The 12,988-nt window shown below is 40.2% G+C and overlaps 1 protein-coding gene across 4 annotated transcripts in view; it reads right to left on the reverse strand.

Annotated features, from left to right (window-relative positions):
* Window positions 1-12,988, reverse strand: part of PCDH15 (protocadherin related 15) — a gene marked incomplete at both ends in the record, with an annotated part of 312,883 nt that overhangs the window by 125,036 nt on the left and 174,859 nt on the right. For all 4 annotated transcript variants that reach the window (XM_079536322.1, XM_079536319.1, XM_079536321.1 and 1 more), the window contains one exon: window positions 8,913-9,006. In XM_079536322.1, coding sequence (XP_079392448.1) covers window positions 8,913-9,006 — 94 coding nt within the window. The remainder of the gene's footprint in view (window positions 1-8,912; window positions 9,007-12,988) is intronic.

The following is a 12,988-nucleotide window of genomic DNA, read 5'->3' on the forward strand; positions in this document are numbered from 1 at the left end:
AGACAGCAGGGAAGGTTAAGCACTGATTCATACAACTTGGATTTTAAGCTGGATTTTAAGTTCCTCTTTAATATCTTTGTCAGTGACCTGGAGGAGGCACACAGTCTCAAGTGATGAAAGCACAACCAGCTTCAAGTTATCAGGTGACACCAAAGACACCAAAGACTTGCTTGTCTTTGCAACGCAGACATACTGGGAATCTGGTCAGAGCACTCCCTGGTTAAGAACAGGAAGAATCACACTTTTTATGCCTTTGTATCCTTAGATAGACTTTACCTGACAAACACAGAAAATGAAGCTACCAGCATGACTTCACCATACGGAGGGTGAAAGCTTGGTTCCTTGAGTTATTCAGCAGGTTATTCTGTGATGTAGAATATGACATACTGAAGAAGAGGGATTCCAGGTCAATCTTAACCCCCCAGGACAGAAACAATTGAAAAGAAGAAAGAGTTTAACTCAGCTCTAGAAGAAAAAAAAAGAAAGTCTGCAGCATTTCACAAGAAAGAAGAGAAGGAGATAGGAAGAGAGAGATTTGAAATTGTTTCCAACTCTTTTGTTACCCATAGGTTTGGTATTTTTCAAACTGATTGCTTTTTTTAAGCACCCTTCCTTATCTGCTTGCCAGCACTGCCATTGAGCATAGCTCCACTTACTGAGTCTCAAAGCTATACATAAACTAAAAAAAACCAGTATCACTGCAAAGGAGTATTATTTTATTGAGATGCAAATTAGGAAAATTATTTTAAAATATTAAATTTTTATGTTCACCCTAAGCACTTAGTTCCCGGGAACTAAAATGAGATTTTGTAATAATACCATTTCACATATATCCTATTTTTTGTATTGGTCACAAGTTAGTGAACTATCAGTGCAGTGGCAGGATCACCAAGAGAAGCATTCACACTGAGATGGTGCAGTAGCAGCAATGCTCCCGTGTACACTGGTAACAACAAAACTGAAAATGAGGAAAAAAAAGGGGAGAACACTCCAGAAGTTTTCCATTTTATCTGAACTTGGGAAACGTACCTCATCCCACTGATAAAATAATGCCAACCTTTTAGGTGAAGCAACCGTCAGTTAATTATCTGTATTTCTTTGAGATTCACAGAGAAGCAGTTCTGCTATTAACATCAGAAACTACAACAACCAGAGAATATGTATTTTTTTAAATCAACATTTTTATATCCCCATTAGATGGCTCCAAAGTTTTGCTCAAGTTCTCTGCAAGCTGACATGCTGAAATAGCCTTTATTAAACAACTTGAATAAATTAGTGTCTTATTCAAAACTGCAGCATGGAGCAATATTGGTAACATCACAATCATCTGTCCAATGTAAAAAGTCACCAGCAACACAGAAATCACACCGACTAAATAACTACTGCTTTACAGTTATGTTTAGGGCTAGCTACAAACTCTTTGTTGCTGGAGGAGAAAATAACAAAGCAGGTACACTCTGGGTCATACCCTTTGCAACAGCAGTCAAGGTAACTTCCTTGCATGTCAGCCAGTGCAGGAGGGTACCAGGGCACTGAATGCATGCTTTAGGGATAAGAAGTGTGCCGCAGAGAGGATAAAAGAAAGCAGACTGAGGAAAGGTCATTCACTATATTTTGTATGGAGCTCGGTTTCCTGTACTGATAGGGAAGCCTGCAATTTCTTGCCACTGTTCTCAGCTGCAAGTGGCTGTGTCTGCCTGACATCCCTCCCAGAGCCATGCAAACTGTGCTTCATTCCCCACATCCACATCCACAGTACGTTCTGCTAAGGGCAGCCTAAGCAGACAGAAATGAGGATGCTTCTCTCAAGTCATCACATTACAATTTTTAAGTTGGTAATTAAGAGCCTTTAATTCTGCAAAGCCAGCTTTCTTGTCTCATTAGTGGGGAGAAAAAGATAGCTATACCACACATCTCAGAACCTCAGGATGCAAGAGAAAAAATGTCTCTTCATTTACCACTTCTAGTACTTCAGAAGTGCTGCAATGTATCCAAAACCTACATCTTAGTTCCCATGGCCTGCATATGACAGACTAAACTTAAGGCAACACTTAGAATCACCAGCAGCGTGGAGCAGGATTTCTCCAGCAAAGCTTGTGAAATATTAACAGAAAACGTGAAGAAAATATGCTTGAAAAAAAATCAGCTGCAGCTAGAATCTTTTAACTCTCCCCTCTTTATTCTCCCTTGTGCTATACTGTTGATTACAATCTTCATAATGAAAGCAAGTAGTACCCCAAATTTCTTACAGAAAAGTTGCTGTGTTTTCCAGAGGATCCTAGAAGGGACAGTAGAACAGAAGCCTCTTGAGAAAGAAGAGTTGGCTCTCTAAACATCACAGCATATGTTTAATTGCCGTTGAAAGTCTTTGCACAAACGTGGGTTATTCCCTGCAGTAACCATACAGAGATCTGACTCACAACTGGTTCTACCAATGTGTACTCCTCATGCAAGCACCAGGATAATGCAGTTAGAGAGATCCATAAAAAAACACCTTGACTCTTCTACAAAATATTTGTTGGACGTGGTTTGGAAAGTAGCGTTGAAGTTATTACCAGAAATTCACGCAGAGGAAAAAGTGCTACAGCTTCATACCAGGCTCTTCCCATTTATTATTGAAGAAAACAGTGCTTACTTCTCTTTCATATTAACTGTAAGTCAAACAAGAGACCAGCGGCTGCAATTTATAGCTTTCTTAGGGCCAAGAAAGTAGTCCCTACACATATCATTCTTCTCGAAGCAATAAATGCATCATTTACATAGCCTGCACAAATATCTCTCATCCTAAGTACACCAAACCCTGAGAAATGTTACAGATGATAAATTTGAAGATTTCACTTGTGACTTATTTGTATGCTGCCATTTAAATCAAGATTGGGAATTGCTGAGAACATTCTTTGCCTTGGAGAGGAAGTACTCTCAGCTCTGATGTCAAGCAAGTTTATTAATGTAGACAAACTCTAAGGCAAACGTTACCATCTCTAGATTTAACTAGTTTGCAAATAATAAGATCTGAGTTAAAGCCCAGGGCTTTATCTGATTAAAAAGAAGCTGTAAATAATGCTTCTGATCTACATAACAGGATTTATCTGTTTTTCAGGAGAACAACACTTAGGATGTCTGAAATAAAACCTACTCTTTACAAAGCAGGAGAAATGGCTGCTCAGATCTGAAGTTACTGGAAGCAAAAAGGACCAGCATTAAACACACGTGAATGGTATACCACGAAAACTGCTGTGGTGTCCTTGTGCAGTGCTCCAAGAGTGGCAGCCTGAAGAATGACACTGCTATCAGGAGTCCAAAAATTATTGGTAAAGGAGGATGGAAAGCTAGAAAAATGGATGGGTAAATATGCAGAAGTGGTTATGGCCTTGTTCGCTGACCTGTTTGTGTGCATGGAAGTTGTATAAACATAACAAACAACATCCACCAGGCCACGAGGAAGGGGGACCATGCTGCTCCTTGCAGTCTGCTCCTATCAGCAAGCTGCGAGCCGCAGTTATTTTCAGACCTTGTTTCCTTCCAGTGCACAGTATGAGAACTTTACAAGCAACATCTACTGACTCTCTACATGCCTCTCCAAGTTATACAGAAGAAATGCCTAGCTGCACTAGAAGAAATTTAGGAGAACTGAGGCTGCAAACAAGGCTAGAGCTTGACAGTGATGAAAAAAGATCAGAAAAAGTCTGGGAAGAAGACAGAGAGAAACAGAAAAGAAAAAAATCCCTAAAGCAAACCCCTCTGAACTAAGAACTCACACAGCCAAAGAGAAACCACAAGAACTTCCATAGGCAAGGAAGAGAAACCCACATGCACTCAAGAAGAACCCTGACAAATGGATGGCACTGGTGGGACAGTCTCCAGCCACTGACAGTGGAGTCAGAACTCCAACTCTCTGTATCTATTTGCAGAGCAGCAAGAGACAGCAAGAGTACTTTACTTCTTCACGATGATTATTTAAATCACCTCTTCCCTGCATTTGAAATGAAAGCCATTATGGGGAGTACCACCTGTGTAAGGGAAGCACACAAGTGGTACAAACACTGGATGTTCGGGAGCCTTCCAAATCTCACTTTAATATATGACAGCTGGTGTGAAAAAAGCAAGCTCACGGTCAGAGAAAACCCTTCTCTCCTAAAGCGGAAGTCTTGCTAGGCAGCTTTCTCACTTCTAAACGGAAAATTCACAACAGATAAAAAGCAAGTTAAGGCTTTCTGATATGAAGCACATAAATTTCCAGGAGAACAGTGATTTTTCTTTAGCTACCATTTATACAGTTAACATTAACATCATTTCAAGGGGAGTTTCTTTAGGCAAGGAAGCACAATATTGTCCCCTTTCATGAATTTAAGAAATATTAATTTCCACTGCACCGAAAAATCTCACTAAATGTGCCACATCAAGGTAATTCTAAAGTTGTACAGTACAGAGCCCTTTTTTTTTTCCGGTCCCACTTTATTGATTACAGAAAGGTCAGCTAAGCAGAAACCTTCTAAAATACAAACCTTTGCATATATAAAATCTGTTCAGTGAGTATTTACTGTAAGACCTGTGCATCCTTTACTCTTAATGGACAAGGGAACTGGTATAAAGCAGATACAGATAATATTTACAGCACTAACAGAAAATTTACTGTAATTAATTAACTCCCTGCATGCTATTCAAGTGGTAAATCCTTGCCTAAATTACCTTGATCTAATGCTACCTGTTGGTTCCAGTCAATGTAATTAATCTAAATGTCAAGGGAGATGGATGCTTTAAATAATTAGCGATCCTCTTCGATGACTGAAATCTCAAAGTGCAGCTTTCATCAAACACACACTGCACTGAAATAAGACTATTTGTATTTCCCTCAGTGACTGAATGCCCATCTGAAGTGTTGCACTGCTCTGGCCAAGGAAAAGAAGCAGAAAGGTAGAATAGTGTATGGTGTCTGTGCCAACACCGGAGCACTCCGAGGCCCTGGCAGAACACTTTTAGGATAAGCTGTTCTACCACATCTTTGCCTAGCATCTAGGACAACAACTTTTATTCCATTTTCATTAACAACAGCCTGTGGCAATGATTGAACTACACCACTAGATGCGCAAACATTTTTTAATGGTTGGTCTTTCAGATGGCACTGCTGTGACAAAGAGACTACCTTGACTGCCCAGGAGCACCACGCTTCTGCATGCTGTATCCAGCAGCATATTCTTTAAGCTTCTCAGTCCTAAGCCTCACCAATCTGATTCAAGCTCCTGTACGGACTACAGAGCAAATCTATGGATGTTTTAGCCACACCTGAAAGTTCAATATTGTGGTACTTCAGTCTTATTAATCAGCACTGGATACTCAGAACCACATACACAAAACACAAAGAAGACTTAAAACGTCTTCCAAAATGCCTATTCAACAACTTGGAAATAAAAGATGGACAACAGGTTTTTCTGGACTTAGATTAGTGATTAGTGAAATAGACTAGTGATCCGGTGACTAAGATACACTGTGGGAAAACAGGACAAGTAAAGCTGAGTCTTCAGTGACACACAGGAGAATGTGACCAATGAATGAATGGGATGTTATGTAACCACACCATATTGCCAGCTCCTGACTGCCTTTGTGAACAAGGCACCCAGCTGCTCTGTTTTGCCAGGACTTGAATAGTCAAAATCAAGCAGGGAGGGTATAGGGCTGAGTATTTCCATGACTGTCCACTTGTATGGAGATTTAAAATCCACGCAAATCATACAGTACGCAGTAAAACAAGAGTGGAGCTATTATATATATATATATATATGAGTCAACACACATGCTCTTCCGAGCCAAAAATAAAGAGCATGGAAAACTTTTCCTTTCTTCAGCCGAAAGTCCTGTCCTATTTCCAGCCACTCCATGAAATGTGAAGACATAAATTCTTGCCTTGATTTCCCATCCAAACACACCACAGGTTGATAAAATTTGAGCTTAACATTCTTTTCATTCACCTGACATTCTCCTGCCCATCTACAGCTTTGCCCTGTTGCTAAGGAAAAAAAAAAATATTTTTTCCTCACTACTCAGCTAATGCATCCTTAATTGTTCGTCGGACTGTAGTGTTAACAGTGAGAGGTGACAGGCTGTGTATTTCAAGGTCAGAAAAAAACCAGCCTGTTAATGCTCTAGGTTATCAATCAGAGCAACAATAACTTAGGAAGCACAGTCCAGCATTCTAAGCAATCCAGAGAGTTGCAAGGTATGTAAAGTGATGAAATGGTGTCAGCCAGGCCACATGGCTAAATGGAAAGTCATCTCGCTTGGTGGAGGCATAAGCAATTCTGATGGAACAAGCAGTTACTAAAAGTCAAAAGGTGGTGTGTGAGGACAGGAGTGTCACCAAACAGCACTGAATAGCTAAATAAACGTTGGGTCTTAGAATACAGAAACCTCAGCTACTTAGTGGTGTAACAACATAGTTAAAAGTCTCTTAGAACCTTTATTAATGATATAGAAAAAGAATAATTGAAAAAACAACAACAACAACAAAAAACAAAGCTGTAAGGTGTGCAAAGCAGAGGCTTTTCCAACACAAAACTGCATTCAGACAGACTTCACAGATGGCAATAGGAAGAGTTAGTTAGTTAGAGAATGTGGGGGTCAAACAGGAAACTGAAACCAGTTCTTCAATCAATGATCATTTTCTTGTAGGCATTAACTGAAATTTTCAATACAGAGGATTTTGATGACAAGCTGGTGAATTAGTCTGGAGAGCATGAGTTCTGTAGTTATAGCTATCTTTCTCCTAAGGAGACACCAAGGTTTTTATGCTTTAACCTAATTAAGAAGAAAAGGTCCTCCATGAAATTACACTGACATGTAAACAGGCATCAACACTGTTAATGAGAATGGTCTGCCATATTATCAATTTGCTAATTTACATGAATGCCCTGACCCGAGGTGATCTGTCTAATAGGTGGATAGAAAACCGGCTGACTGGCAGAGCTCATAGCTGGAGAGAATCCAGCAGAGAGCTGTAAATATGATGCGGGATTGGAGCATCTCCCTTGTGAAGGAAGGCTGAGAGCCCTGGTGATGTTCAGCCTGAAGAGGAGAAGACTGAGAGGAGATCTTATCAATGCTTATCAATATTTAATGGGTGGGAGTCAAGTGAATGGGGACATACTCTTCAGTGGTGTCCAGAAACAGGATTAGAGGCAAAGGACACAAACTGAACGCAGGAAGCTCCATCTGAACATGAGGAAAATCTACTGTGAGGGTGACAGAGCCCTGGAACAGGCTGCCCAGAGAGGTTGTGGAGTCTCCTTCTTTGGAGATATTCAAAACCCACCTGGACAATTTCCTAAGTAACCTACTGTAGGGAACCTGCTATAGCAGGGGCTTGGACTAGTTGCTGGAGACCAAACAGTTGTGCAGAGACACAGGGAAACCTTGCAAATTAGTCAAACATGCTGCTGCCTGGAATGGAAAAAAGCACAGATTTAATTGGCTGAGCTGCCCTATTTCAACTGTTTATTAATCAAGAACAGAGGGACTTTTATAGCTTCATGTTTGGTACTGGCCTGGTGGGTGGCAAATCCAGCTAACTATTCATCCATTTGTGTAGTGTCAGCAGAATCGCAGTATGCAAGAGAAATTAAGCCAGCTTGTAAAGTAAGCCATATTGCAGAACAATTTTATGAGTATAACTGTCCCTGCCACCAACAGAATGTATCTTCAAAAACAGAAACAGCTACAGCTCAGGTAAGAGAACCCAAACCAAGCAGCAGAAGAGTGCAACCACATTACACTGTAAGAGCAATCAACACAACGTTAATAAAAACTAAACAAAACAAACAAAAAAAACACATGGTATTGAGGGAGGAAAGCAGATAAGGAGATGGCAGGGAAGTGAACACAACATAGCTCTGTGTCAAGAACACACAGTACCCAAGAGTTCAGTGACCGACTGCTGCTTTGCTCAGCCTCCTGCTTGTCAGATAGCTGCTATACTAGTTAAGAATTTATGCTTTTTGAGAAATGGTGAGCTTTATGCTAGCACTGAATAATCACTAATATCTTCCACTGATGTCATCACACTTCTTTGGGTGGTAATTATTAGGGAACCCTAAACACTGCCTTCTCTGGCCTTCAATAGCCTTTCCATGGATGGAATGGTATTTCAGCAGCATAACATAGTCCAAAACCAAAAGCAATTTCTTTATTTACATCATCACATTTCACAGCTGGAAGTTTAAGATGAAAGCAAATGAACTCATAGCTATCAAGACCATTCTTGATAATAGTTGACAAGTAACAAAACCAAAAATGTTAAGATGAAATACTGAGGAGAGCTGTAACCAGCTTTTTAATGGAAAAAGAGCAGGCTCTGTTACAGTTACTCCATATCACCATGGAAAAATATAATGGCTCTAAAAACTTTATAAATACTTAAGGAAAAAGAATCTAAGCAACTACTGAGCACGAAGGCAAATCTTCGTAAATGGAAGCAGCTGAAGTAGGGAGAAGCAGCATGCCAAAGAAATAACACACAAGATTTGCCTTCTGCAACAGCCAAGACAGGGTGAACACGGGTCCAAACACAGGGGATTTCTTGATGGCTTCTGAACAAACTGGCAAAGATTTTTCTGTTTCAATGTTAAAGCTGAACACAGGCTTCTAGAATAGCCCAGGTAACGCAGATGTATTATTTTACATCTTTCCTATAAAGAGCAATTTTAAGGTCACATACTTAGAGACTTCTCCACCTATGCTATTATTCCATGGCATGAGTCCACAGCAGAATGGCTGCACTGCATTTGTCTTGAGTGACCTCGCTACAGTACATTCCCCACACTGACACTGCTGCAGACTTCTAGATACTACAAGGAGACTATATGAAGTATCTGGCTACACACTGTAACAGCCCAATTCTTAATCTTTCAGAGGAAACTCACCCCATCTGGTCTGCCATCCGAGGCTGTAACGATCAGAATATAGCGATCAGTGCTTTCTCTGTCCAAGGGCTTTCCTAAGGCTAGCAGTCCAGAACTAGTAACAAAACAGAAACATGAAACATTATCAAAATGACAATTTTTAAATTTCTATGAGCACTTTTGTTTCACTACTTTGCAATACATGACTTTTTCTCCTTGAGCAAGTTAATAAGCTCCAAAGGCTTCATTACAACTGAAAGCATGCTCTGTATCGGTAAAAGCTAATAAAAATGATGAGCAAATTTCTTTGCTTTCTCCTCCAATACATGTGTAATTCACGACTAAAATAGCAACAGTCATATACAGGATTACAGATAGTCCTACAAAGGGCTCAAATTTGTTAGGAGGCCACAGTGCTATAATAAATGAGAGAGAACCACAAGCAGTCTATCAATCACAGAGGAGTCCCAATAGCACACTGACAGGATTACAGCACTAAACTTTGGGAATACGACATGGTGGTTATAAATATGAATCTCCTTAGAGTTATATAGGAAAAGGCTACTTACTGGCATGTTGCATAACTGCAATAAAGTGCTGCTACGAGCTACTGCTCATTCAGTGCAAGTACAAGATTTACTATATTCCCTAATAATAAAGTATTAACACAGGTATGGACGTTGTGGAAAATAAATCATGATATTGTTACTATTGATGCTCATTTATGAAGAGAAAATGATGAAAGGCTATTTGGAGGCCATGAACACAAGGGATAAAATTAGCAATGAATTAAAGCGCTGCTTCAAAAGTGGGGCAAATTCCTGTAAATCTGCATTAAGCAACATGGACTTCATTTCTAGGATGTACTGATTTCCTCCTGCAGAATTCTGAAAGCTATCATTGAGGTTCTCTAAAGCAAGACAGGGACCTATTGTGGACTCACGTGTTCTGAATTAGTAAAGATCAGAAATGCTTTTCTGAGTCGGCAGTCCTCTCCAAGCAAGCTAACCTCAGCTCAGCCTTCCTGGCACAACTGATCCTCCCATCACCAGTGCTAAAGCCAGGCTTTCTGTTTACTGGTTTTTGGTGTCTACTGGAACACTGTCAGTGAAGCAACAAATGAATGCCTCTCACAAACCCCACTCAATCCACAATGTATTTTCCAAATACACAGTGACGAACATGGGTACACATTGGCATTTGTCCTCTTCTTGCATGGGTGAGTAGCTTCTCCTATGAAACTCCAGCAGACATGCCATGTGCAGTTTGAAACATTTTAAGAAAATCATAACATATGATTTTTCTGCCTCAGTATGCAGTGACTTTCCACGTTATTCCATTTAACTTTATAGGTACGTAAGAGACACATGTCCTTGCTGGGCATAAGTGTAAATTTAACTGGTTGAATGTGAGCTACATTCATAACCTAACAACTGCTTTCTTAAATGTCCCTATCTTTACTTCATTTTCTAGAGCTGTGCATTTTTTCTTTCTTAATATGCATTTTGAAACTATAAGATAGCTCTAATGGTGCTCCTCTGTGGGGATTCAGCGAGGTATGGGGCAGCACAAACGTGGCCTCTAGAGCAGGAGTTGAGGTACAGAATGACACAAGATGCCCTGGGTTACAAGCAATTCACCAGTGGTCAGCTACTGATACACAGACCCAGGGGCTGCCCCAAACCAGTCTGGAGTCACAAAGAGAACAAGCAGGTATCCGAATATATAAAACACACCATACATATTAAATTCAGGTATTTAGCCAGGTTTACACAGAGAAGGGAAAGAAGATGTGTGATACAGAGCACGTTATCAAACAAAAAAAAATTATCCTATAGTGAGCAGGAAGAAACCATGAACCTCCTTCTCCTCCTCCCAGGGCAGGACTTGGGATGCTGAAGACTCAACAAATAACCTTGTTCCAGAAGAGTCAGCGTTTTTCCAGAGAAATGGACAGATACTGAAAGTTTGGGCATATAATTACATATGTTTATTTGTATATATATAAAATATTATGCGAATATATGTGTGTGAAACTAAACCCATCTCTAGCAATTCTCTTATTTTCAGGCGTTTTTGCAAATCTATTAGCCATAATAATAAACCCACCATATTTCAGTATTTTGTTGAGTAACACCACAATAAAACATGAACAGAATATTTTTTCATAGGAAGATAACAGTGAAAGAAAAAAAACACCATGACACACTTAGATGTAAAGTATTAATTCACAAATGAACCAAAGGTGAACTGGGAGTAAAATATGGATGACAAATAATTCTTTACTAACACTGATCTATAGCTGCATGCATCTGTGTCAGTTTTTGCAATATTTTTGCACCATCCTATACTACTTTAACAGCCTTCTCCTCTCTACCACTTGAGCAGCAGTTGATTTATACAGACTCCTGAGTTTAAATCGTGGATTCAGATATACTTGCAAACATCCCAGCTTTCAATCACCACTTTCTCTGTTATGGAACACTACAGGGCACTGAATCAGTACAGGTTGTGATAAAGCTGTTTTACCAAAGTAAAAAAACTAAACCATCACATGTTCTTCTGACTGATTTCTAGATAAAGGAGATATAGTAGATAGATGTACCACTGACAACATTCACTATCCATGCTGCTAGGTAGGCAACTACACAGCAAATAACTGAAATGTCCCATGATGCAAGAAAATAATCCAGATGAGAAAAAAGGAGAGGAGATAGAGTCACGTTCATGATCACTGCTTTGGCCTTGATGTATAGAAAAATGCGTCAATCTTTATGTAAAAACATCTCATGTAGCCTTCATAAGCCAATCACAAACTGCAAGCTTTAATATTAATCCTACTTTAAGCTTCCCTCTAGGCATTTCAGCATTTACAAGAAAAATGCATGAACGGCTGAAGAAAACTTTGTACAAATATTTTGCAGGACAAGACATGTAAGGATAACAGAGAGGAGAAAACACTTTGAAGGGCTCTGCTTTTTGCCAAAAGGTAACAAGAGATCAAAAGATGAGGAAACTGCTGAGTTTGTGCTGAAACCCTCAAAGCACCGTGATCTTCAGACATGCACATAGAGGGACGTGAGGCTGGGGGCTCTGTGGGTCCGGTTGCTCATGAGAGGCTCTGGGGCTGTGTGGCATTGAGCAGGAGTGCCATTGTCCCTCCCTTACTGCCCCTGTAAGGACAGGTGACATGGGTCGAGGTGGAGAGTGCCCTCAGGGCCTGGCACTGCAACACTGACTACAGATGTGTGCTGTGTCCATAGTCTTCAGAGAGCACACCAGTGTTTTCTTACCTGTTTTCAGACTCAATTCACAGGTGCAAATTCACATACCATCTTTAACAGCTTGACTTCTGCCTATCTCCACAGTGTTTACATCCAAACCTGGACAATACAGGAGCTATCCAGGACTCAATCTGCTCTCAACACAGTGGGTTTGGCAGGCCACCCAAAGATGCCCAGAACTTGTGCATTTCATTAAAAAAAAAATAATAATCTCTTCGGTATGGAGAACTATGGGGATTTTGATGATGCAAAGCAGAAAGTGCTGTGCTGAACACAAATGATATGGAACAGCTACCTGCTGAGTAACCAGCCCTTGGTGCACCTCCACTGAAAGCAGGTGCACTCTCCAATACTCGAGTTCCAAAGGTGTCAGAGTATGACTAATCAGGTTTCTCCATTCACAGAATGATTACTAGTATTGTGAGCACAGAAAAGCCTACAGACTTTGTTGTGCTGAACTGATGAACAAGGCACACTCTCTTTCCAGTTTGCACAGAAAACTCCAGCCTTACTCAGTGAGTGAAGCCAGCAGCCCAACACTGCTTCCTTCTCTGATCATTTCAGTGAAAGTCTATTCTCTAATCCATCCATTTCCTTGTCTAATGTATATTTGTTGTTAGAGATCCCATTGATACCAATGGTTAATATTAGTGGCATTAGCATCTCTTGGTATCTTCAAGGCTTTTTTCCCACACTGTTTCACAAGTTGTTTGATTCTCCACATGCAGGAGATGCAGTAGTCAGTAATTTCATTGCTTGCTCACAAAATCACAGAATGTCTTGGGCTGGAAAGAACCTCAAGGATCACCAAAT

The sequence above is a fragment of the Tetrao urogallus genome (assembly GCF_951394365.1).
Source record: "Tetrao urogallus genome assembly, chromosome: 5".
NCBI lineage: Eukaryota > Metazoa > Chordata > Aves > Galliformes > Phasianidae > Tetrao > Tetrao urogallus.